The sequence below is a fragment of the Drosophila virilis genome, chromosome 3 (genome assembly GCF_030788295.1).
Source record: "Drosophila virilis strain 15010-1051.87 chromosome 3, Dvir_AGI_RSII-ME, whole genome shotgun sequence".
Classification (NCBI taxonomy): Eukaryota; Metazoa; Arthropoda; class Insecta; order Diptera; family Drosophilidae; genus Drosophila; species Drosophila virilis.
Genome location: NC_091545.1, coordinates 18,841,864 through 18,868,683, shown reverse-complemented (window position 1 = coordinate 18,868,683; position 26,820 = coordinate 18,841,864). Strand labels below are relative to the sequence as shown.

The 26,820-nt window shown below is 42.7% G+C and overlaps 2 protein-coding genes across 2 annotated transcripts in view; one reads left to right on the top strand and one right to left on the bottom strand.

Moving 5' to 3' along the window:
* Positions 1-21,973, bottom strand: part of dlp (glypican dally-like) — a 50,324-nt gene extending 28,351 nt beyond the window's left edge. Inside the window, exon 1 of the mRNA XM_002047850.4 lies at positions 20,427-21,973. Within this exon, the coding sequence (XP_002047886.1) occupies positions 20,427-20,784 (358 nt within the window). The 5' untranslated portion in view covers positions 20,785-21,973. The remainder of the gene's footprint in view (positions 1-20,426) is intronic.
* A 145-nt stretch (positions 21,974-22,118) lies between these two features.
* Positions 22,119-26,644, top strand: RecQ5 (RecQ5 helicase). The gene is made up of 6 exons (XM_002047849.4): positions 22,119-22,730; positions 23,019-23,134; positions 23,197-24,495; positions 24,560-25,005; positions 25,068-26,193; positions 26,258-26,644. The coding sequence occupies exons 2-6, from the start codon at positions 23,032-23,034 to the stop codon at positions 26,362-26,364; spliced, it is 3,081 nt and encodes a 1,026-aa protein (XP_002047885.1). The 5' UTR covers positions 22,119-22,730; positions 23,019-23,031; the 3' UTR covers positions 26,365-26,644.
* Positions 26,645-26,820: the final 176 nt, after the last annotated feature.

The window sequence follows — 26,820 nt, the reverse complement described above, 5'->3', positions numbered from 1 at the left end:
CGTACTCGTATGTGCTCAACCAATTAACGGCATATTGAGACTAGAGACGATCTTGACTCAAGAGTTTCAGTGATATAATGAGAGAGAGAGAGTAAGAGAGCAAAGCTCATTTGTGTGGAGTGCTCGCAAGAGTTTGACCACAGGAAGCTGTCATTAAAATATTTGCAACAAAGTGGGGAGATGAGTGCAACGGGGTGCAGGGATGCATTGGGAAGACAGACATACATAACTCGGAAACTGGTTCTAGACCAAAAATAGCTGCACCAGCCGCTAGCCGACGCATTCCTTGGCCCAGCGTGCAACGTGAATTTATGAATCGTTCGGACTGAATGAATCTCTTGGTTGGGTGTCTGTCTCGGCCTTTGCCTCTGCAGCGGACTTGGGACTGGGCCTATGTCTCTGTCTGTGACTCTTGCTATACGACGATCTTGGTTGGCTTTTCGGGGCGTTTACAACGCTTTGGTATCTTGTATTTATTTAATTGACGTTTGAACGTGTTGGTATTATAAAATAGCCAGAACCAGAGCCGAGATCAGAGCCAGGTCCAATGCATTTACCTTGCTCCAGGTAATTATGACTGTAACTGGGCGTTGCTGGACATGCACGTGGGGGCAATAGATAGACATTGCCCATTGACGTGCTTTCTGTTTGGATTGCTGTACGTGCTGGCAGGCTAATTAGCCCTGGTACTGGGCGTTCTCAAAGGATTGCCTGGGTGTTAGTTAATTAAGCCTGCAGCCCGCGTTTAATAAGCAAAAATATGTGAAAGATGTGTTAAAGAAAACCCCAACGCATGCTCTATGCGGAGGTTCTTTAGAAGCCCAAAGCTGCAGTAGAAACTAACACGTTCCAAGCAGAAAAATTCGAAGAAAATGACAATGTTTTTGCTTAGCTAAGTATTTTTTGTGAAGAACACTGTTGTTGAGACTGGTCAACTGACAAATACCCTGCATTCAGCTTACGTATACAAATGTCTCGTTATTATAGCCCCTTTTCTGTTTATTGTCCGATAACTATGAAATGTGTATGATATTCGAGTGAGTGTACATACAAATACGAAGGATGTACCAATGTTTTTCTTTTCAATTTTAGGACAAATGAAATTAATTGAAATCTAACTACATTTGCCAGCTTGTCACGCTGCACATCGATCAATGAAAATAATATTTCTCTCACCACAAAAATGTCACAGTACCAAACAAAAAAAACGCAGCCAATAAATAAACGAGTTTATGCCTCAATTGAAAAGCTATAAAAACGGGTCTAATTTGCAGGTTACCAGCGAGTACAACGCCGCTCTGAAGGTAAATCAAAAAAATATGAAAAAACTGGATACAAATACCGGACGTGATTGGATGATAGACAAATATTTTATAGCACAATCAATGGGCTATTCAGAGTGGAATTCACACAACAGCTTCCAGTGGAGATCCAGCAGATGCACGGGCAACAAAAAAAATTAAGTTGTAGCACAAAGCCGAACCGCTCAGACTCCGGAGCAGAGGCGAGGAGACCCTAGCCACAACAGAATTTACTCTGATTCAGACTGGGGACAGGTTTGCTGATAAGATCAGATCGCCGCCGCACTAATAACAGCCAATGATGTGAGCCAAAGACGACGACGACGACTATGCTTTGGGATATGACTTGGCAAATTTGAGTGTTATTAACAGAACATTCCCTGAGTGAGATCTTTAAGATCCGATTAAAACCATTAACACTTTTTGTAGCCGCTTGCTGGCAATAATTTTCTACTCGACAATTATAAAATCAAATAAAAAGAAATTCTTATTGTTATTGTAGTTGTTCTTGTTGTTGTTGCAGATGAAGCAGCTAACAAAATGTAAACATATATATTTTTTTGTTTTCTTTCCTCGAAACTGACTCACCAACAAAAATATATACCTACGTATAAAGTAACACAAACAAAGTTGAGCAAATTTATTGCCCATAGACAGGTAATTAATTCATTGCTGTTAGGATCGTTTAGACCCTTGGCAAATAAAATAAACAAGGAAATATATTTCTCACTTTTGGCCACAGCTGTTGCCACAGAGAGAAAAGCATTCGGCTGAAAACGAATGTACGGATATGTGGTCGGGAAAGTACCCAAAAAACGTGACGTATTTGTATTGGGAAATTCATTTCAATGAAAATTTTACACATTCGATTATTATACAACATATGTCAGCGCTTTATCTATCGAAGCTGTCATCACGCCTTGCTGATTTTTGCTCTTGGGAATGCCATTGGCGCATTTAACACATTTGTGTTCTATTATGTTCAATAATCAAAGTTTATATCCACGTTTAGTAATTGCTGGATAAGTTGTACAGAAGTCTCTGCTACAGTCTCTGCACGTAAGTTAAGAAAGACATGGGTTCAAATAACACGCTCAAGAGATGTTGTATACACGTCTTAGCAGAAGGTCAGACAAGCCAAAACTATTTAAAGTTTATAAAAATAACAATAACTAATTGTTATTGTCAATAACTAATAAGTAATGCTAATGATCTAGATACATATCGATTATATTTACAATATTGCTACTTCACATTCAACCAGCTGATCTTACCAATTAGCGTTTGTTATTCTCAAAAGTGTGAATATAACATATAAGCGATAATTTATAAAATTGTGGTGTTTTATGAAAAACACCATGTAGTTGACGAAAGGGAAATATTGATCTCAAATGGAAAACAGGAAAGTGTGTAGAGCCATTTTTTATCGCTTTTCGAAACCAAGAGGTTACTACCGTAAGAACTTCCCATCTAATGCCTTTTTGGACATAATTGGGACAAGAATAATTTCGATAGATATACCAAAAAATTATATATTCTTCTTCCTATACAGTTAAGGCTGTGCGAGTTACTCTTTAGTTCGTCCCAAAGGTCTATAGACCTTTCTTATCCTGTCCAATCTAACACGCATTAATCAAAATTCAGAGATATCGCACTCATTACCATTAAAAGCATTTTTCCACACTTAGGCCAAATATTTTGTTTCCGCTGCGCCCAGAAAAATTAAAAAATAAAAGGAAAATACGCGCTGAGAAAAAATCCCAAACCATTAAGAGGCGCACACTCAATGGAAGTTCGGATTATTAGTCCTAATCATGCAATATGCTGATGAAAAGGTGGCAGCTGGGCAAAGGTGTGTGCTAATCAGAACTCAGCGCTACAAAATCTGTAACAAAAAAAAAGTAGAAAAAGGTAGTCGGGTTACCAGGAAGGGGCGTTACTAAATCTATAACAAAGGCCAGAAAGGATAATGCGTAACACATCACGAGAGTATTGAGAGCACAAAACAAGCAAACAATTGTGCGAAGCGTGTGGCTGCTGCTGCTGTTATTAAGGTCTTTGGATTTATTCAATGGCGCAACTAATGTGCCCCGAAAAATGCAGCGCAACGAATCGGCTCAAGAGCTGCGCCCCATACGACACTTTTTCCGAGCTGATTGACAGGCAGTCGGACAGAAAGACAACTGAAAATGTGTCAATTTGCAGTAATCTAATCTGTGTGCGGTCTCTCCGGTACGCCTGACCATAAAAATCTTGAATGGAATCGAAGCTAAACAGGAACATATATGTACGTATTGAAGTACCGAACGCCAAATACACTAGCAGAGAAATTTTACTTGCGAAGCAATGAAATATTTATGATATAATTATAAAATACGATCGATCTGATTCGACATTTAACGATTCATATATTTCTGATTTGGTCGAATGTAGGTAGAAAACGCGGCTGTTACCTAATTGGTTACAAATACTAGAATACCCAGGGCAGGGTATCATAGCGCCATACAAGAACAACAAAAGACTCGATACGTGAAATTCCAGTGAATTACGAGCACAATTTTTTGATAATATGGCATTCCGAATTTAATCAATTATATATATTATATATTGTTATCAGCGCTGGTCGTGACGTTTTGTTTGCATAAATCGATCACAGAAAAAAAAAATATATGGCGTGCCCCAAAAAATTGGGAAAGTGGCACAGTGATTGAGGTTGGGGGTTATGCCAGAAATATCCTCAATTAGCTGCACATACATAAATCAACAAATATGTAGTTGTCAATTCCACGGAAGTTTAAACAAGTTTCTTTGATTTGGGTTAAAGATCAGTTGTCATTGATACGCCAGTTGTTTTTATTTTTTATTTTTGAAAGGAAATTCGAGTCGATAAGCGAATTGTCAGTAATTGTTAGAAGCGCAGTTGAAGGCATTTAAAATGATTAGAAAGCAAATTAAAGACATTTCCGATAGTCGGCTTAGCAGGCGCCCTGAAAGAAGATGTATATAAATATATAGCAACCCGGCGCTAAACTCGATTTTATGATTCATGATGTTATACAAAATTTCTATGAAGCTTTTCCAGATTACCTTTTAGCTTTTTTTGAGCGCTAACACTTCGAAGTTATCAAGTCGCATATCTTGCTGGGAATATTCTCCGAGATGGAGTTAACACTTGTGTCGGTGCAAAATTCTTGAGATTCTCCTTTTTTATCTATGCAGAGAGGCAAGTGCTTAAAAAGACATAAATTAAACACTCGGCTACCTGTCATCAACATCAACATCATCATCATCATTCTTAGCATCATCCTCTGCTCATAATCATCATTATGATCATCCTCGTCGTTGTCGGCATCAAAGCTTTGATTTCAACAGGGCTCCTCTCTTGTTGTTCTCTCGAGTGTGTTGTGTTGTGGTTATTGTTGTTGTTGTTGTTGTCATGTATCCTACAGCTAACAATTAAGTCTAAAGTGTAGCTACACACACGTTGCAAGCAGACGACAAGAAAACTTTGTAACAAATTTCACAATAATTACGCATAGAAAAAACACAACACAGAAAAAATAAACAGAAAGGCAAAACATGAATAATGCGAACATACACATATATATATATATATATATATATATATATATATATATATATATATATATATTGCATACTATGTGCCCCTCAACTTTGTTCTGCAGTGTTTAGTGCTGTGTGTGGTGCCATTGTCAAAGGCAAAGGCTGCTCTTGTCGGCAACGTGTGTGTTGTATAAAATAAAATGCGTTTTTAATTTGCAGATGCACGTAAGGCAACAAAAAAAGCTCGCCATGTTTCTCGTTTTTATTGTCGCCGCGCTGGTATGGAAATTATTTGCGAGTGGCAAAAGGTTTGCCAACTTGCGGGAGGGGAGGGAGAGCCACTACACCGTGACCACCTGTCTCAGTGACTGCAACGTACACATAGATAGACAGCCACAGATACGAGAAATAAAAAATAGCTTTAGCTGGAGTCGAATTATAGACGCGCTTTTTGAGAAGCGCATAGAAAGGCAGTATTGCACAAATTAAATTTTATCAAACTGTTTATTATTGCAATTGCTGAGTATTATGTTTGCTATTATTGATATATCAGTTTCATATTAAGTAAGGTCGAATTATTGATGCGTTATCAGAAGCGCATAGAATGGAAGAAGAACAAATTAAATTGCCTAAATGCCTTATATCGCAAATGCTGAATATTACTTTTACTGCTGATCTGAAAATCATTTGCGAACTTCTTTTAGAGTTTTAAGGATGTATTGCTCTCATCAATGACACAACTTAACTTATCTTATGTGGGTATTTACAAGACATGTAACTGGCTATCAGTCGAATCCTACACCTTCCTGCAGCAACTGCCCACCAAGTAGTGCATACGTCGACTCGTGCGTAAGCGCTGCTCAAAACCTTTGCATCTCTACAGCCAAGCGGCAGATAACGTGGCCAGGCAGTTAGAGAGCCGCATCTGAGACGGGTGCTCATTGCATGCCTCAAATGCCAGCACAAATGTGAACAAAAAGCGCCCAACTGCATGGGCAGGCTGACAACAACGGCGACAACACAGTACTCCCAGGTCCCAGTCCCGGGTTTAGGCCACGTCCCAGTGTCAGTCGAATAAGCCGTGGGTAATGAAATATTGCCATGCGCCTGCGCCTGCTGACTGACTGGCTGCAGGCATTGCCTCCTACCTCCTGTCTACCACAGCCTGACCCCCCTTTGGGCAAATGTTTGCCGGCAACAGCTGCTGTCGCGGCTGCTGCTGCTTCGACTGCCGCTGCCTCTGTTGGTGTAGGTTGACAAACAAACATGCCAGCGCATTAAACAAGAACAAGAACCAAGCAGCATGGCAAAGTCAAGCGAGGACCCGGCACAGCACTTGAATGCTGCCTGCTTGGGTTGCACTTGAGAGCCGCTCAGTTCCGCTGCCGGCTGGCTCACCTGCCACCTCGTCTAAACAGCAGTAAGTGCAGCCCGCCCAACCCCGCCCCCTTCCCCGTTGCCCCTTTGAGAGTTGTATGTAGGCATTGCTAAAGCCATACGAAATTCGCATTCACGTTTTGGCTTTTTACCTTTGCGCCTATTTATCATCAAATGCAGTCAGGCTGGCAATGTCGAGGCAGCTGCTTGAAAAGGAAGCTAAAGAAAGGCTAAAGGAATGCAAGCCACACAAAGCCGAAGCCTAAACACCCTCACAGCTGCGTGTGCTTGAGACCAACTTGTATAGGTATTTGCAGTACATCACATAAATTATCGAACTAACTTTTTTATTCTAGATACCATGGCTTTTAGCTAAGGTCAGGCTTCAACCATACGTCTGTCTGGAGACAACATGTCTCACCTAACTAAATAAATTATACCTTATGCACAACATTATAGATACGTGAAATATGGAAGTGTATTAAAAACTGCAGTTACCATGCAAATCCACTCGAGTAACAACAAACGACTCCATCGTCGACATGTGATACCATTTAGCCTGAACTGGGACTGGGACTGCGACTGGGACTGGGGCTAGTACTGTGACTGGCACTAGAACGGGGTCTGATGCTGCTTTGAACCAAAAGCTGGTGCAATCAGGCAAAATTGTTGCCAACTGTGGCACCGACTGTGCTCTGCATTCCAAAGGAACGACTTGCCAGCGAGTCGACTCCTACCCCAGAATAGCGTGAGAAAGCAAAATATTGATTCAGAGGCACAGGCGATATGCAAAGCGCGATAAAATTCCAGACTTCCACAGGCACCGAAAAACCGGCTTCCGAACCAACTCGCAAAGGTGCTAAATGAAGTTCTTAATTAAGTGCGACTGTCAGTTGCTGGAGCAGAGGAACTTTAAAGAAAAGGATTGGAATTAAAATCGGATCGGATGGGATGGGCTGGGATGGAATTGAATGTCTTTTGATTAGTTGGCGAACGAGTTTTATGGGCACATCGTTAGCCCGGGCTGCTGTTTGATTGCATTTATTGCATAATTTGTTAATAAATGGAAAGTCATGCCATGCTCCAGGGCAAAACTGACAAATTAGCATCATAATTGCTTGGATTCAAAGCGAAATGTCTAAAATGTATTATGTTGCACGTGACAAAGGTGCGTCTGGGATTTGCTTCGAAAGCAACGAACGCTTTATAATGTATCAAGATATGAAATCCTTTGAATTAACGAGCTTGAATAGAATTGATTGGAACCAGAAATCTCAGGTGGAAATAACAGGTGGTCAACCATAAGACGACGCCTTGCTTAAAACCGTCAACACAAGCACAAAAAGTTCTCTTGAGCTTATAGATTTTATGAGTGCACTTAAGGTTATTTTAGTTTAAATCTCACCAAGCGTCAATTGATCGCGAACTAGATTAAAGCAGCCAGATAAGATCACAATAATATTGCGGCTATTAACAAGCCTGGCAACTAAAATGAAACTGTGTCAACTAAAACTCAACGCAAGATTAAATACAAAAACAATACAATCTTATAATTGAGAGTTTCTTTTAGGGCTACAATATCTAAATTAAAACGTATGACTCAAGAATTCAGCATATTTGAGTGCCACCCTCGAGCTGCCCACACCTTCCCCTCAAACCAGATGCCAGGCACATTATTTTAGCCCGCATTTATTCCAACTCATAACTCCTGCCTTCTTATGTGCCAATCTAACTTACGCTGGCTCATTTACTGAGCCTAACTTATCTGCAGTCACATAAATTACAATTTAATTAACATTTTCCACATGCCACGCGAAAAAAAGAACAACCCAGAAAAGAAACTATCAAGAGTGCTATAAATAATAAAAACAAAAAAAAATAATAAAAAAATAAACTGATTATGATTAGTACTCGTAGGCAAAAGATGAAGAAGAACACGATGAAGAAGTGGCACAAACAACTCGATCCTCATAATTAAGCGACATTTGTTGCATGACATGCAACAAGCTGCAGATTAACATAAATTTTAAGACGTCATTAGAGGGCAAGCTGGAAAGGGAAGGGATGTGAGAAGTTACCCCAGCGGTAAGCCAAGTTTTATGGGCCAAACAAAGTAGTTGAAGTGCTCAACAGCACACCTGTCCAAAATTATTCGAGTATAAAAATATAAATTATGATTATTATGCACTTGACAGGCGACAAAAAAAGATGAAAAAAAAGGCAACTCTTGTTGCCACTCGAATATGTGTGAAGCGTTGGCGTACGTTGAAAATAATTGAAGATATTTATCTTATAAAGTATTTCTATACGAGCCAAGAGTATGTCGTCCCGTCTCGTCTGGTCTCTAATTATTAGCGCTAATTCTTTGTGAGAGGCATACAAATCTTTTGAGAGTTGTTGTTTCTTGATTGAAAGATGTGCCTAATTGATAGTCGAGCGCTCGCACGAGTCCAAGACCCCAAAGAACCCCAGACATGCCAGCGCACAAGAGGAGAGACGAAAAAAAAACAACGAGAAGACCAGACGAGACAAGATGAGCAGAGGCCCGAAGAGCAGAGGAGAGACTTCAAGTGCGTGTCATTGTGTAATTTGGCTTGATTATTATTAATTTGCAGACGCCGCCACTGTCATGACCTGGGGAGGCAGCCAGCGCGTAATTGTTATGAGGAGTTCTCTTATGCCATAGCCCAAAATATTTATTTGATTTGTTAATGGCTCGGGCGAGGCAGAGACCGCAAGGCACCGGGAAATGGGGCACAGGAAATGGAGAAAAACATTTAAAAAACTTACGTTAAATTAGCGCAATCGCATCTTCGACTTACCTGTAAAGAGAGCAAGAGAAAATTGTTTTAAATTGAGGTAATAAAAGCAAGGGGAGCAATGCGATCATGTTTATACATAGATCTGCGATTTTTCTTTATCTCCGACTATTTTTTACTCGACTTTCTATTGTTATTGTCGGTATGTTTTGGTTCAACGAAAGATCTTGATAATCAAGTGCGGTTTTCTTAAGCTTCTTGGGTTTGCTTTTTTAAGCTAGCTTCGTAACTTATGACTTCTGTGGATCTTTATAGATCTTAACTCATATGAATGCAACTCACGTGTATTTTATGGAAACCTCAAAAAATATTTTCCACACACACGCCTTTGGACTTCCTCTCTATTAGCAGCTCCACCTTCCTCAATGACTGCCCCTCCACCCGTTTAGCGGCATCTACACACAGGAGCTACTCGCTGTATGTTGTGTTTTGTGTGTTGTGTGTTGTGCATGCGTGTGTGTTATTCAGTAAATAGTAAATGTAAATTTCACAGAGCCCGACACCGGCAAGATGATTGCATCAGGGCACAGAGAATGGCAGTCAATTGACGCTTTGTTTTATAACTTGCAAGCCATAAGATAATAAACAACATATTTCATCTCCCTTGCTCCCTCACTGGCATTTACCTGTCCTCTCACTCTTTTGCGCAGAAGGCTTCTCACTGCAGTTTTTGGCTGCTTAGGTAGTTTGTAAACCTTTGGACGGCTGCGGCGAGCGTTGCAGGTTCACAAGGCGCCGACAACAACAACTGAAACCACCAAAGGTGATGACTGCTGTAATTGTTGTTGTTTCTTGGTAAAAGGTGTTGTAGACACATACGTACACACACACACACACACACACACACACACATATACACACACCAGCAAACGGGCTTTACATTTCCTTACCACAACCAAAGAGTAAAGTGCTGCCTCCGACTCTCAGTTGTGTCTGTGAATTTCGTTGAAGTTGGTTTTTTTAGACTCTTGACGTGCCACGTTGAGCAACAGGGCTAAAGTTAGGGGCATGGGGCAGAGCTACAGACGATTACCGGTCCCGACTTTGAAGTCTGTTTAGGCTTAAGCTGGGTAGCACATGGCTTACACAGATAAATGTTGTTCGCATCAGAACGGCTCCTCAAGGATTTGAAGAAACAAAATGCCAATATTAAAAATTGGAAAAGTTATTGAGCGACAAGTGCTAAGCATTATTATCTGTTGTTCAATTTGTAGCAAGTTTAAAGCATATTAAATAATTGATTTCTGTTTGATACGAATGCTTACGAGATATATATTACATCTTTTTATATATCTAAGTTAAGATCCAGCATAATATCTGTATTTATTTTCGCCTTAATAAAAAGGTTTGCCATATTATACTTTGTCGCCGGAGTACGAGATATTTATGTAACTGTTTCTGCATTTGTTGCTTTCCAAAATTTCATTCTCTGATTTCTCTGCGGCATCAATGAGAAAAACAATAACGAAAAAAATCTCTGGTAATTTACTTTAAAAAGTGGAGCACAATCGTAAGCATTTAGCATTGTCCAAAACGCCGCCTGGCAGCCACGCAAAAATGTCTGGCCTCAAAAATCTTGAACATGCCACTCACTGGCGAGGGGCATTGGGGTCCGAGCGGTACTTATTATTACATTTTTCTTCATTCCCGATTCCCGGTTCCCGATTCTTAGTGGCCGGTGCTTGATTTTAATGGCTGCGAGACACGCGTCTCGTAACGGTTTTAATGAAACGCATAAATTCGCCTCGATTTCTCATCGCCTCGATTCCACTTGGGTGAGCCATCAGCCTCAAGTGCAGTTAAAGTGCGATCCAACGATCCCCAATGATCCTCGCCGATCGATCGTGAGCGTCAGCAGTTTACTTAAATATACTTTTTGGGGAGCATTCCATCGTTTTCGAGCGCTTTTGGTATTATTTTTATTATTTTTTTGTTTAACATTATTAGCTGCAATTTTAAAGCGATTTGTTTAAAATAGTTTCGTCTGCTTGTATTTAAAGCTTTGCATAGAAAATTGCCCCAGCTGAAGACATCCTTGCACAATTTACGGCCATGAATGAAATGAGTTACTACGCTGATGCCGACAAAAGATATATATACATAAGTACATATGGATATATGTGCATATGTATGGCCATAAAGAATCCAACAGTCCCGTCTCGAGTTGAGTCCACTCAACTGTGAAACAGGTACAGCGCCGTTGAAGAGAACGAGACAGGATATAAACAGGGACAGGCACGGACAGGCAAACAGTCGGCAAAAGTACAAAGCGTGTCGGGGTGAAAGAGATTTCTCCTGGTTCCTTTCATTCGATTTCAATGAACTCGGCGAATGTTGCAAGTGCAAAGACAAAACAAATACAAACAGCTGATAAAAATGCGATAGACGACGACGACGACGACGACGCCGATGCGCAATCCATGAGATACACAATTGCAGACAACGAAAACTGATACTGATACTGGGATAAGATAGACACACACACACACACCCACACACATCGATAGCTAACTATCATTACATTTACTTTTTGGGTTTCATATGACGTGCGGAACTCGGAAAGGACACTCTGTCTGAGGCTGCTTTCAATTTTCATTTTCATTTTCCGAATATCCCTTTGCATTGTAATTGTAAACCATTTGTCAGCAACTTTGTATTTCAATGGCTAATTTCCCATACATTTGGCCAGGCAGTGGGGCGGGAGAGTGGGGGGGCACGACTACCAAATATGCCGGATATGTCTTTATTTGTTGTCCCATTGGTAATTTATGTGTGCGTTTGTCTATTGGATTTGGCATCGCATCGATTGAAAGTTTATTAAGAAGGGAGCTCAGACAGATAAATGAGTACACTGTAATGTTGTTGGAGGAGAGCATATTCGGTAGCAGCATTTTGGGATTGTTTTATGAGGAAGCCCTTTGTTCATCGGATCATCATATAAGGTTTAAGTTTATGACTTGATTATGTTTGGCGCTTCCCTGACGCCATTATAAAATCTTAACAGCGATATTTCTGTGCCATTTCCAGTTTTGAATGCGTGGGCAGCAAGTCCAAAACTTGTTGTGGCATCGTTTTAAGCTACCGACAACAACATCGCAGACGACCACATATCCAAACTATCATCAGACACATCATCTGGTTATGGCCAAAGTGCCTGGCAACGTGTGGGTTGTTGTCTGTTAAATTTATCGCTCTTGACTTCTTTGCATTTAATTCGGTTAAAATACCCTTCGCAACTCATTTAACTGAGCTAATTTGTCCCTCTTTAATTAATTCAAACTCTCTCTTGCAAGCTTTGCTTTTTTTTCAAATCTTTGCCAAACTAAACAAATGTTTATTTTATTCATTTTAAGCTAATTGCTAAATGTTCAAAAATTGTGATTACTTTAAGGAGCTCATAACTATTATTACCCAACAAATTTAAAGCTTTTCTGCTTATCGAATTAATTTCATTAAAATTAACTTCGCAGCTCAGTCTTCTAATTAAGTTCCTCAATAAAAGCTAGGGTATTTAATCTTCGGCTGAATAAAGTAATTCATTTTAAATTTACCTTGACAGTCGGTTGTCAAAATTCTTTTTCGTTTATTATACGCACATTATCATTGGATCCGTCGACTTGCGACATCTCGGCTGTTCCACTGTTCGACTCTGGGTCGTGGGTCTTGGCTTTCCGGTAGCCTGGGCCATAAAACCTACAAATTTATGACCGCTGACACTTTGGCACTTTTGTTATTTTTTTATATATATTTTTCGTGTGGGCTTTTCACATATTTTACAATAACCATTGTGAATATTTAATAATAAAAAAAAATTAATTTTCATGTTGGTCTATTTTATGTGTATTTAATATGCTGCCAGCTTTGACGATGATTAACGAATTTGTCACTAAATTTTATAGCCTGCGGCCAGCTTTACATTCCACTCATCCCAAAGCTTGTAAAGAAGCAGCTGTTTTAAATTTCAATTTGATGGTCTTTAACATAATTGCCTAGGGTGTGTTTGCCATCAGGAATATCATCTTCATTCGTTTCATATCTAAAGAATTCATCAACTTCCATGCGACTGGACGAAATAGAGAAGAGCTAAATTTCCAGCATTGTTCAGCAGGCGGCTTTTCCACTCGAGCTGACCCTAACGAACACACAGCTGGAACGGTAACTGGACCGTGGCAAACTAATTGAAAACCATTATTTGCAAGATTAGGCCAAAACAAATGGGCAAGGTTAAGCATGAGATTTGCATGCTGCCGGAAGGCTGCTCCGGATGCCTCTTAACGGACTGTAGAAAATTGAAATCCGAGCAGGCAATTGCATTTTATTTTAACAACGCCAGAGCGGCTTAGGACCTAATGCTCAACTCAACTCAACTCAGCTCATTCCAGCCCAGGGCAAGCGAATCTCATCTATTCTCATATTCAATTCGACTCTCCTCCGCTTCAGTCCACTTCACACAACACTTGACTGTGTCAAACGACCTTTGATGGGCAACTTGGGATAAGACTTTGCGCGGCCTTTAATGAACTTTTAGATACGCACGTATCCCAGATATGCTGTACATTAATTACACTTTGCGCAGCCAGAGGAGCGGGCAAAACAGGGAACAGGCCCAGGCAGCATCCCCGTGATCATCAACACATTCCCTGGCGTAGACAACTGAGCGGCAAAGTTATCAACAAACGCGCCATCAAAGTAGGTGGCGCAAATTAACAAATCTTTCCATGTGACCTAATTAAATCAACGCGAGGTCGTTCCAATGTTCCGCCAGGCCATAGAGCCGAGGGAAGGGCGTTGCAGTTACTGATTCGTGCCCCAGCACTCCAGCAATTTAACATTCGTCATACTCACGAGCCAAGCGAAATAACTAAAGCCCCAGCCAGCCCCAGACAGGCCAGCTTGGCTCACTTAAGTGTCCGATTGGTCAGACACATCTTGGGAAACTTACTGAGCAGCAGCAGCAGCAGCAGCAGCAGCCGCAGCAGTAAATTTGTTTGCTCTGGGGCAGCAGGCAAGGAAGACTGTGTCTAAAGTATGCAGTTGCTGTGACCAAGTAGGAGACCAGTCGAGTGGCATCTTCCTATAAAGTAAGGAGTTCCATCAGCTTTGAGTAGTTCTGCGCAATAAGCAAAAGTGATCTTCAGCGAAGTGATTCTTTGTAAGCTCTAAGGGCAACTGACTCAACATGATCTATACGAAGCGCTGCTCAAGTAAAAATATTGTATTTTGTTTAGATTGAATAATTTAAATAAAGCGCAAGTCCAGACCGCAACTATTTGGCCAAAATGTGTTGATCAGCGAGCTTTATGCACATTTTAGATATCATCTTCCCTAGAGCTTTCTTCCACAGTAGCTGCAGATTATGGATAATCATGTCGATCAGTTCGCAGATTCTCACAAATTGCCCAACGTTATATGGCAGAACCTGTCTCGATCGCTTCACACCCCCAACTGTTGAATTTCGCAATATTGCAATTAGTTGATGACACCGATGCAACTGACAGATCTTTGGACAAAGTATTTCGCAACCTTTGTATAGAGTGAGCGAAATACGGAAAGAAACAAGAAAACCGCGTGCGCTATCAAAACAAAAGATGACAACAAAGCAGCTTCGTCAGCTTCGTGAGGCAAGTTCTAAGAATGAATCATGCTGAGTAGACGCCATGCGCAAAATGGAAACGAGCCGAGGGAACTGTTGAGAAGCCGTCGGGCAACGACTTAATTGCCAGAGTCCCTGGCACAAGTGTCGGGGCCCAAAAATAGTTACGAACCAAACGTATCAAGCCCAAGGCAGACAGAATGTAGCTCAGAGACCAAGACAGAGACAGGTATAGAGGACGAGAGCCAGACAAGGCGAGCCGAGACGAGACCATAAAGAACCTACACGGTCGGCATATTTTTCAAGGGCCTGCCAGCGTTGATGTGCTCAGTGGTTCCCAGTGTGAGAGCTGCCGTCGGCCCAGCAACAACAAAAACAACATCAAGAACAACAAAAAGGTCAAACGTGGCCACTTTCGAGATGCCCAAAGATACGAGCAGTTGCTCATTGTCCAATGTCCATTCCCTGTGTGGTCTCTCGCACTGATCGTCGCATGAAATGTAAAAATTTCTGTAGCGTCAGCAACAGCAGCTCCTTAAACAAGTTCTCTTTCTAGAGCTGCAACCAAAGTTGAAGCGCTGTTGCTGAAGCTGGCGCATTCCTTCATACCGAACCGGGCAGCGGGCATTTGCAGTGACTCTCATATATGGAGTGCTTCGGGATGCCGCCAGTTTTGCCGATTTGGAGGTAGCTGCCCGCCGGCATGCCCTGCCCAGCCCTGGCCAGCTCCTCGCATTTTGTGGTGGTTTCGTTTACCAGCATACCAATTTGGTCGCTGCCTTAACACCTCCGAAACATGCAAGGATCGGAGGCAGCTGGCGGAGCCGGAGCAGCAGGGTAGGAGTTGCAGATGAATTCCATGTCCATGTTTCATGTTTTATGCGCATAAAATGCTTTTTAATTGTTGCATTTGAAGCAGTTGATTCCACAAAGAGAGACGGATAGAGAGTGAGAGAGACAGACAGAGAGAGAGAGAGAGAGAGAAAGGGAGCGAGAACGAGTCATAACATTTTCTCACGCTGGGGCTCCACTTGGTACGAGATTATGTAGTCGCCTTCATCGTTTTTGGGCAATTTCATAATGTGGTCCAGCGTCCACAGCATGGCAATTAGCCACGCCCCAAAACGGCAGCTCCAAATAACAATTACATTTTACATGTTTATTAATAATCAGTGAATGGGCTGGGGAACAGCGAAGTGGAGCCCATAGGCGTCGGTCCATTTGAGTTCCGAGTGAAGCTCACAGATAATTAAGTAGTTAAGAGCTAAGACTAGACTCTGCCCCGTCCCTCGCTCCGACTCCCCTCATCTTCATATCAATCTCTACTTCCTAGCCTTGTTAGGAGCACTTGAAAGCAGTTAAGCGACCCAGTACTTCAACTCTTTGGCTGACTGACTCTCCTCCGGCGCCACTGCGCACCTCTTGAGTTTCAGGGCCTAGCCAAATGAAGCATTAAATCGTGCAAACAAACAAGCGACAACAACAGCAACAACAACTAACTACAAACTACAAACAACAACAACTGTGTGTGTGCAACAAAGTTATATGCCGACTCCAGATAATAATATGTTGGCCTCACTAAACGGGGGGTCAGGAGTGGGCGCCCCAGCATTTACATAATAAGCATGTCGGGGAATAAGTCTGCAGCCTCGGTAAATACCAAGAAAGCCAACGTTGCCAGCTTATGTAAAAGTATGGAGCTCAAAGGAGGCGGGGATTGGTTTGTCTCTGATCCCTTGATATGACATCTGAACAAAGGGCGTTCGGAGAATAATGCTGCAACAAAGTGCAACTCAATGGAATGTCATGAACAAAATGTTAAAAGCCCTCAAAAGTGTTCCTAATTGACTTACAAGCAATTTATAAAAGAACACAACGTGTGGAATGATTTATAAGTTCCATTACAGGCATTAGAAACTCAAAAACAAAATTTAACTCGATTTGTTAACAGTTTGGGTACTTGCATGACAAAACATTGCATTCTACAGAATTGTCACTGAAGAAATTTTTATACGTTTAAGATGCTGAAATATAACTCCACCGAGAAACACCCCAACGCAATATTCCTTCGGCTTGAATGCCTCCAGCACGTGCTTGATTATCCGGTGGACCCCTGCTCGGGGCAACTAAATGATCTCTTCAGGAGCTTAACTACCATATAACGCTCTCAATTAAATATATTAAGTAAATCATCGGCAGAAATTCTCTTATAATCAGCTTCTAATATTTGACTTAGTCGGAATGGAGTATATCAATTTCCAACGGCATCCCATAAAATTATCAACCCACACACTGCTCTTGTAGGAGATCTGGCTGAAATCCAACACCGAATCTCACAATGGTCAACAATGCAACATCTTTAGGAATTATTTCGCATAATGATGATATAGTGCCACATAGGCTGGCCTGGTCGGCCTGGCCGGGCTGGTCTGTTGTGCAACACAACTAAAGAATGCGGTTAGCAGCCGCAAATACAATGCAAAAAGGGCCCCAAAAGAGCGAGATGCAAGAGAGGGAGCGAGAGAGAGAGAGAGAGAGAGAGAGAGAAAGAGGGAGCGGCCAAATGGCAGTGAATGAGAGGGCCATTTAGTTTTGGTCGCTGGAAAATGATTAATAGTCGTGCGCTTGGCCCTGGCAACGAAGACGACGACGACGGCGACGACGGCGACGACGACGGCGGATGCAATGCCGCTGTTGCAGCCTAAGTGGAGCAGCGGCGCTGTAAATTTCCTTTTGCCAAAGGTAGCTGCAGTGGTGACGACAGAGGAACAGCGTCCAGGGCCAGGCCCAGGCCCAGGGGCAGAGGCTGGTGCAGGGGCAGCCAAGAGATGTTCGACTCAGCCCGTGTTTGATTTTGTATCTCCGACTGTGAGAATGTTGAACGTATGTGAGTAAAGATTTTTAGTTGGCTGACGTTCTCTACTGCTCTTTACCCCCGTCTGTTACCCAGCACACTCTCTCTCTCTCTCTCTCCCTCGCTCTCTGCCTCTTTGGAATTATTTTTAACGATTTAATGTTTTGTGAACTGCTTAAATTGTGCAAACAATTTGAAGTAAGTGCCACGATGAGCTGAGCCAGGTGAGAAGGCAGCGGGCCGGGAGCAGGTTGCAGGCGGTTGCACAAAAGCTTTTTTGATGTTGTCTTTTGGGGCAACGTTCCCTGCCATTGCACGGCGCACAGGAAGTGCAACTTTAATGAAGCGTTTAAGTGGCAGTTGTTGTACTTTCAGTTGATGTCGTTGCTGTTGTTGTTGTTGGCATGAGGAAGGTGTTATGCAGCTGTTGTTGTTTCTGTTTAATGTTTAATGAAGCAGCAGACTGAAGGGAATGTGCGGCATGTGACCTGGGAATGGCATCAAAGTGTCGGCCACTTAAAATTGTATTGTGGCTCCTGCAACATTCAAGCCTGAGACTCCAAACGAGGCACCTTCTCGCTTCCACTGTTGCCACAGTATTCCATCTATGCAAATAGGCGCTCAGCTGCTCTATTGGCGAATGTGTAATTTAATAACTTTGGAACAGTCTCACGAAGTCTCACGACACCTCCACGTCTGCCCTTTGTCTTTTGTCCATGATTCATGCCTGCAACTCCTCCAACGCAGCGCTGAGTCCAAAGAGAAACCAACACAAAGAAGGAAATAAAATTCCACGCAAATTAACTTGAAAACGAACGGAGCGATAAAAAAAAAAAAAAATCCAAACTCTAAATAAGTTTACAGCGGAGGACGGAAAGGAAAGGAAGGGACCGGGACGGGCAGAGCTCGTCGCTTGGATGGTTCCACTGTCCAGTCAGCGAGTTTGGCGCATGTGTCGACTGCTCATCGTCTGCTTCCCCCGACCCCAACCCCTCCTGCTCCCTTCTTACCGTACTCTCTTGCCCCTGCAAAAGAAAAAGGGTACCAGTTTCAAGACCAGTCTCCAGCAGCAGCCACTACGAAAAGTCTCCCAAGAAATTCCTTTGGCGCAACAACAAAAATATCAAAAAAAAAAAACAAAAAAAAAACAAAAATAAAATCAAAGAAATCTGTTTCGGAGCGCAGAGGCAGAAAAATGTTGTCACACCGCTTTTACACACTGACCAACAGCAGTTGTTCTCGTTCTGTTTGTTGTTGTTGTTGTTGTTGTTGCTTGGGCCTAGGCCAAGCCGTGTCGTTGGGCTGGGACGCGAGCTTCTTTTGTAGATTTTAGTTAATTTGTATAAAGCCTGAATTAATCACGCTTAATTGCAATAACTTGACCAGCCCAATGTTCGCTTCTTACCTCTCTCTCACTCTCTCTCTCTCTCGCTCGCTCTCTCGCTCTCTCGCCCCTATCCACCTCTCTCTGTTATTTCGATTCTTACTCTTTCGTTTTGGTTTTTACGTTTATTTGATTTGTTTTCAGGTAAACTGTTGCAGCCTCTGCCTTTTGCTCGCCCACCCTTTCCCCTGTCACCTCTGCTCTTTACCTGCCGCCGTGTTGCGTTGTTTATTTTTGGTTTTCAACGTTGCTTGATTGGTTTTTTTTTTTTTGTTTTTTGTTTCTTTTCTCATCGGTATTCCAATGTTTCTTTATCTTTTGGTCAAATGCAACACGTTGCGTTGCGTTTCGTTCATAATTTCATGGAATTGTTAAGGACAGACGAAGAGAGAGAGTGGGAGAGACAGAGAGCGAGAGAGAGTAGAACAGGTAAAGCCTGTGCTTGTTGTTGGACTGATATTAATCAAGGTGTCATTGAAATCGTTTAAATTATGCACTCCAATCCAGTTCAGTCCACTCCAGGATTGCGTTCTCAGTCTGTCGGCATTTGTGAACCTTTCTTTGTTTGCTCTCTCTTGCACTCTGCTTCTCTCTTTCTGACGCTCTTGCTCAGTTCTTGGTTAGATAAGTTAGCCAAACACCGCGTTGCAGCCTCTTTTTGTTGGTCGAATGTTGCGTGAGTCATAAATTTTATTGGTTCTCTTCTTCTGCATTCTGCTGATAAGCGCCAGCGTTTAGATAAACCTGAGACTCTGCCTCGCCGCGCCGCCTCGACTCGACCCTTCAACATCGACAGTTGCTCAACCGTAGACTTGTGCGCTTGTATTCCCAGGTGGTCTCTATGTAGGTTAGCTGTCAGCTGGGAGGCTGTGGGGTGTGTGGGCGCGTGTTAGGGCCACCGATAAGGCCGATTGATAAGCAAATTGCTGTCGAGCCGGCAAAAGTTTGTAGACTATCTGGTGCCATTTGGCTTAGGTTCGGGCGGTTTAGGAGTAAGCTTTCAAAGAACAAGAATTTAAGATAGTTTTTTTTTTGCTTTAATCTTAACTGGATGTGTGTAGTCCAAGTCTAGACTAAAGCTATACCAGCAAATTGTTTGGCCCACAACGAAAAAGTATCTTGAATCTGTCTAAGAATTAAACAAGAATTTTAACAATTTCGACTAACTCTTTTCTATATCAGCCAAGCGCTGTAATAGTCAGCTGTTGATAACGATTTCTTTTCCAGCGAACTAACACCATAATAAAACCTTGTGACTACATAATAATACCCTCTGGATGTCATTTCTGATATGATCCCAATTTTAGGTTTCAATTAATATTCAATTTATACTCTGGTTTGAGCGAGGAAAATGAGTATATTGGTTGTGCCCAACAGTGTGTACACACTGGCAAGACATGGCACATCATCAAAGTGGCAAACCGTGAAATATGATTTCTCTAACATGAATGAGCGAAACTGCTTGTACTTGCATTTTTTTAGATTAATATCAACAGCCTAAGGGTTAATTGTATTTATTTATTTATGTACTCACCGTTGCTGGGCTTTTGTGGTATTTCGTTGGCATCGATGCCTCGTGCCTGGAAAATGTGCGCCACGGCGCTGCAGTTGGGGCTGAATTGGTCGAGAATTGATGAGCCGCCGGCCACGGCGGAGGAGGCGCCCGGACCAGCCACTGGTCCTGGGGCGGCAAGTGCAGCGAGATGGGCGCCAGCTAAGGAGCTGCCCTCTGGGTGTTGGGGTTGTGCTTGTGTTGTTGTAAGCAACAAACACAACAACAGACTGCTGAATATCACAAGGCAGGCGGAATTGGTTGTTGTTCTTCTGCTGCTGCAGGGCAGATGTGGATTTTGTTGTTGCGAACATTTCGATGCAAACTTTGGAGCTAACATTTTGTTGTCGTTGCTGTTGCTGCTGTTGTTGTTGTTGTTGTTGCACAGCTTTGTCACAATCAAACACACGATTAACAAACGCACAGTCGAAAAATTTAATGGCCTTGCCGGCTTTTGCTTCTGCTGTTGTTGTTGTTGTTGTTGATTTTATTGCACTTTGCTTTGCGCGATACCGTAAATAAATTTGGCCACAGCGAGAGTGAGAGAAAAAGAGAAGCACACGCACTAGCTCACAGAGACACAAGGCACACGGACAACATAATGCATTACGTTGTTTTTGCCGGCATTGCACGAGCCTGCTGGTGTTTTTTTTGTTGTTGCTGCTGTTTCTTACTGTGCATTTTATGATGTGCAGGTGCAGGCAATATGCTCTTTGGTTTCGATAGCAGAATGTATTACAAAGCAACAACAATAAATGTAACGCACTCACACACACACTCGCTCGCAGACGCGCAGCACATTCACAGCGAAACTGATGCTGAGCGCAACGCGGAGAAACACGTTCGTACAGGCCGAGCGCGAAAAGTTGACTGAAACCAGAAGCAGAGCCGCGACGCTTACATAGTGTTAAACGAACTGTGGCAGCTAACATTATGTTAAAAGTTCAAAATGTTAATGCTTACCAGAATGTTAAACGCACCTGCCACTGTTATGTAGCCAATGCCACAAGTGCCAGCTCTGACGTCACAATTGCAAGCATTTTGAAGGCTTTCATACAGAATATCATATATTAATGGAGATTTGTTATTAATAACTTTAAAATGTGCTGTGTGGACACTCATTTAGGTATTTATATATTCTAAATTGTACGGGTATTGGTATTTAATGCAAACCATGGACATACTGCCAATTTTTCATCAAACTTCTGTTAATTATTATTAATAAAGTGCAGCAATAAACAAAACAATTGTAATACATCAGACACTATATACACAGCAATTTTTTTGGCGCTTTTAGAATTATTCATATTTAGAAGAAAAGTTGGCAGCACAGTGGCTCACTTATTGCCGGCGCAAACGACAAATTAGATGCTCAGTCAGCTGTTTTTGGCGGAAAGTATGAATTGGTACGCGCAAGAAACAAGAACCGAGTTAAGATGTAGTTATCGCACGCATAATTATTGGTTATATGGGTAATTTAAACAACTTTGTCTCTCGGTGCGAAATTTAGCGATTTTACTGTCAGCTGTGATTTAATATAACTGTAAACGATCTACGACATATCGATGTATTGACTGGGTTTTTTAAGATAGCGATCAACGATATATCGATTCATAGAATGGGCTATTATTTACAACCCTGAAATTTCACCTTTACCATCACTATAAGAAAATATTTGGCGGCATTCACGACAAAAAAAATCGTAACAATTCGGGAATAAGTTAATTTAATATGTGTAGTTTCTGTTTAATTTACCTAATTTCAAGTGCCGGCACTGTTATGACGAATAAACACGGTATAAAAGAGGTGCGCGAAGTTTGCCGGCCACAAGAACTATAAATCGTAGCTGCAAGATCGTGTAACATACACCGTGAAAAGCAGGCCGAATCTGAAAGGAATTCGTAAAGTGCTTATTTACACGGATATTGTAGCCTTGCAAAGAAGTAGGATGTGTATAACTCAATGCCAACAGGATCGGGCAATCGCGATGCCTTCTGTATCCAGGCTTGATGTGCCTATATTAGTTGTTTTTCGCCACTGCTGGCGCTGATAAAAAGTCACATGGATTACCTGTTAAATGCATTTGCTCTTACAATACCGGTGCAGCAATAAGCAAAACAATTGAAATTATTCGGCATTTCCATGGACAGCAATATTCTTGGCTGTTTTTGTATTCAAATTCGGAAGAAAAGTTGGCAGCACGTTGCCATGGTGAAATTATTGTGTACGCAAACGACAAATTAGCAGCTCAGTCAGCTTTTGGCGGAAAGTATGAATTGATAGAAGGTAAGAACAGATTATTTCGTTTTTATTAAATAATATAAGATAATTTAGCAAATTTTTTTTTTTTTGCCTTGTAATGCATGATTGCTATCAGCTGTGCTGTAAAGTTAATGTTAGCGATAAGCGATACATCGCTATTGAATGGGCTATCGCTTACAACCCTGTAGCATCGCTTCTTCCATCGCTATCACAGCTGTTTTGGCGGCATTCACGCCAATAAAATACGCAACAATTCGGGAATGTGAATTCATTTATAATGTGTTTTTTCTGTTAATTTTGTCTGATTTTAAGTGCCAGCGTTATAATGACGGATAAAAGCGGTATAAAAGAAGCGCTCGAAAAGTTTTTTGGCCACAAGAGCTTTAAATCGGAGCTGCAAGAGCGGGCTGTCACATGCGCCGTGAAAAGTAAGCAGAACCTGAAAGGAGTTCGTAAATTACTTATTTATACGGATATTTCGAACTTGCAGAAAAACAGGATGTGTATGTGTCAATGCCAACAGGATCGGGCAAATCACTGTGCTTTCAGCTGCCAGGCCTGATATGCGAGGATCAGTTGACGATTGTTTTTTCGCCGCTGCTGGCGCTGATCAAAGATCAGATCGATCACCTAGCCAAGCTCAAAGTGCAGGCAGATTCGCTGAACTCGAAAATGAGCAGCAAGGAGCGCGAGCGTGTCATTATGGATCTGCGGGCCGTCAAGACTAAGATCAAGTTCCTGTATATAACGCCCGAGCAGGCAGCAACCAAGTTTTTTCAGGAGTTGCTCCACTCGTTGTACAAACACAAGAAGTTGGCCTATTTCGCAGTTGACGAGGCCCACTGCGTCTCCCAGTGGGGTCATGACTTTCGGCCTGACTATCTGAAGCTGGGTGAGCTGCGTTCCAAGTATCCAGATGTGGTTTGGCTCGCGCTCACGGCAACGGCTTCGCTGGAGGTGCGCGAGGATATTCATAAGCAGCTACGCTTACGCCAGCCCGTGGCGCACTTCAGTACACCCAGCTTTCGGTCCAATCTATACTACGATATTGTGTACAAGAACTCCATTGAGGATGACTTTCAACATTTGGCCGCCTTCGCCCAGCACTGTCTGGGTGATGAAGCCAAGTTTAAGGCAGAGCCAAAGCCAAAGCGAGGCTGTGGCATCATCTATTGTCGCACCCGAGATCAGGTGGAACGGGTCGCGGTGGGCGTATCCAAGCAGGGCGTCGGCGCCGTGGCGTACCATGCGGGGCTAAAGACCGCGGAGCGCACTGAAGTCCAGGAGGCTTGGATGCGCGGCGATCAGCCCATTATCTGTGCCACCAACAGCTTCGGTATGGGCGTGGACAAGCCCAGCGTACGCTTTGTCATCCACTGGGACGTGCCGCAAAATGTTGCCGCCTACTATCAGGAATCAGGTCGCGCGGGTCGCGACGGCCTTCAGTCTTACTGCCGTCTCTACTATGGACGCGAAGATGTGCGCTCCATACGCTTTTTGCTGCAAAACGATGCGCAGCGCGCTCGGGGTCGTGGTGATCGCGAGCTGCTCACTGAACGCGCCCTGCGCCAGTTTGAGCGCATTGTGGACTTCTGTGAGCAGACGCGTTGTCGGCACAAACTCTTTGCCGATTACTTCGGCGATCCCACACCCGATTGCAGCGCTCAATGTGATGTGTGCAAGAGACCAAAACAAGCTGAGAAAGCACTGGAGACGTTTCAGCAGCTCTGCATGGATGCCAGCTTCAAGTCGCACGTGTCACTTGCGGATTGCGCCGATCTTTATGAGGGTATGTTAAGTGCCAGGATTCTTTGTAACTCTTTTAATTCGTTGGCTCTGCCTTGGCATTTTAGGTGGCCGAGCGGGAATCAAACGCGCAGCTCAGGATTATGCCAGTGATAGCTCTGACCAAGACTCTGAACACAGTCACGCGGCTCTAGCCAAACGAGCCAAAAAGGAAAATGAGAACTTTATCCGCGAACAGTTTAAGCTCCGCAAACAGCTAAGCGCTGCACGCCAGCTGGAGCAGGAGCCAAGTACGCAGATAGCGCGTGTGCATCAAGCGCAGTCAACAGAGACAAAAATCAGCGGACTACAACACACGAGCCGAGAGAAATACCTGGATGCCATCATAGATGCACTCAAGGCAAATGTGCAGCAGTGTGAGAGCGAGTCGAGCCAGCAACCACGCAGCGTTCTAAGACACAACGACTACGAGGCCATCGCAGTCGAGCTTGAGTATGAGGTGTTCCGGCAACAGCGTGTGGCGAACATGTATCGACATGCGTTGGCCAAACAGGTGAGTAGCCTGACAGCCTAAAGCCTTCCTTCAACATGCCATTGATAATCGGATTCATTTAGCTGGCCAGCATTAAACAGCTAACTGCCAAGACGACGCTAATGCCGATCCTTGTAGACTATGTGCCGCGACCGGAAACGAGCGCCAAAGGCGTCTGGACTGGCGGCAGTGTAGCATACTATGAGCGCAAGCTGAAAGAACTGGAGGAGCAAAAGCCGCAGTCGCTGAAGGAGCCGCCAAAGGCATTGCGCGAGCGCAAAGGTTTCAAAGAGAATCAAAGCAAGCAAACGTCAATCGACAGTTTCCTTGTCAAAGTCAAGCAGGAAGTGAAAGAAGAAATATCGCTAGATCCAACTGAGCCGATGTGCTCTGTTAAACCAGAACCAGCAGAGGAAGCGGACGACGAGCCCATGAGGGTCGTAGACCCTCCGTGTGAGACAGCATCAAAGACTGCAGTCGAAGAGCCAAAAGTAAAGCAGGAAAAACAACAGAGTGAAAAAGAAAGTCCTACAAGTGAGGAGCAATTGGAAATTGATTTTGGGCACAGAAAATACAGACTTAAGCCAAATGGCGATGGCAGCTACGATACGCACCGCAAAACGCGTGTCTCACACCTGGAGCCGGAGGTGCAAAAGAAGCCAGCAAAGCCCATAGCCAGCTGCAAATTTAGCTCGGAAATTGCAGCGGATCGAGATCAAATCAAAGAGGAAACGGAATCGAGCACAGACTCACTTGGTTTCACAACCGCCCGTAAAATGTTGGCAGAAAAGCAGTCGCCGTCGGAGTTGAACGGTGAACAGCAGCTGGAAAAGCAGCAACCCGACCTGTCGCTATTTGGTGGCTTTACGACTGCGCGGCAATTGCTGGAACAAAAAAATAAGCAAGCAAATATTAAAGCTGAACCCCAAAAAGAAAAGTCTGCTGCGTTGCCGGAGCGCAGCGAAGAGAAGACAAAGCCTGGGGCTCAGCAGCCAAAAATTAAAGATGTGCCACAAAAGGAGAAGTCCGCGCCAGTGCTGGAGGCAGCCAAAGACAAAAGAAAACCGCAAATCAACCAACAAAAGAACGATGTCAGCAAATCTGTGGTGCAGTGGCTAAATCCCTACTACAAGCGTAAAATAGCCACCAGGGAGCTGTTCAAGGCCCTGGCCAAACTGATCACGCAACGTATCTGCGACGGCAGCCTAGGTAAGTCCCAGAGAAAACATTTTACGAAATATGGACCACAGTTATATGAACTTTTTGCCCACAGGCAATGGCGATGTGTGCAAATGTTACATTAAAGAAACATTTCACAGCCTGAAAATGATTGAAAATGATCAGGATATTGAGAAATACTTTACGATTTCTATAAAATGAGCAGCTACTCGAAATGTTGTTAATATGTTATCAGTTATAAGAAATTTTTTGTCGTTAATTCATTGTAAATATTGCCTTTAATTCTTAATTCCTTAACAATGCTTGTGCCTTATGTCAACAAGCTTGCGGAAACATGTTCTAAATTGTCATTTTGTAACGTTAAAGCCAAGCGCAGATTATGAAGATCGATTTTGAGATCTCGCATAGAAGGCACATATTTAATTAAAATAGTTTTGTTGAAACCCTCTCAAACTATAAAATAATTTAAATAACTATTCAATTTTCAATAACGTTTTCAAGTTAATAATTAAATATTAGTGCTTGGTTTTCATTTTGAAGTAACTTAAATCATAAAGTTGTTAACTGAAGAAAAAAAAAACAGCTCTTACAATACAGAAAAAAAAAATATATATATATATTATGTTCATTTATGTGTGAATATATATGTATATGTTG

Coding starts and splice junctions, on each gene's coding strand:
- RecQ5 (XM_002047849.4), top strand. CDS start 23,032: ATGACGGATAAAAGCGGTATAAAAGAAGCGCTCGAAAAGTTTTTTGGC. Junction 24,496..24,559: donor TTGCGCCGATCTTTATGAGG/GTATGTTAAGTG, acceptor TTGGCATTTTAG/GTGGCCGAGCGGGAATCAAA. Junction 26,194..26,257: donor TATCTGCGACGGCAGCCTAG/GTAAGTCCCAGA, acceptor TTTTGCCCACAG/GCAATGGCGATGTGTGCAAA.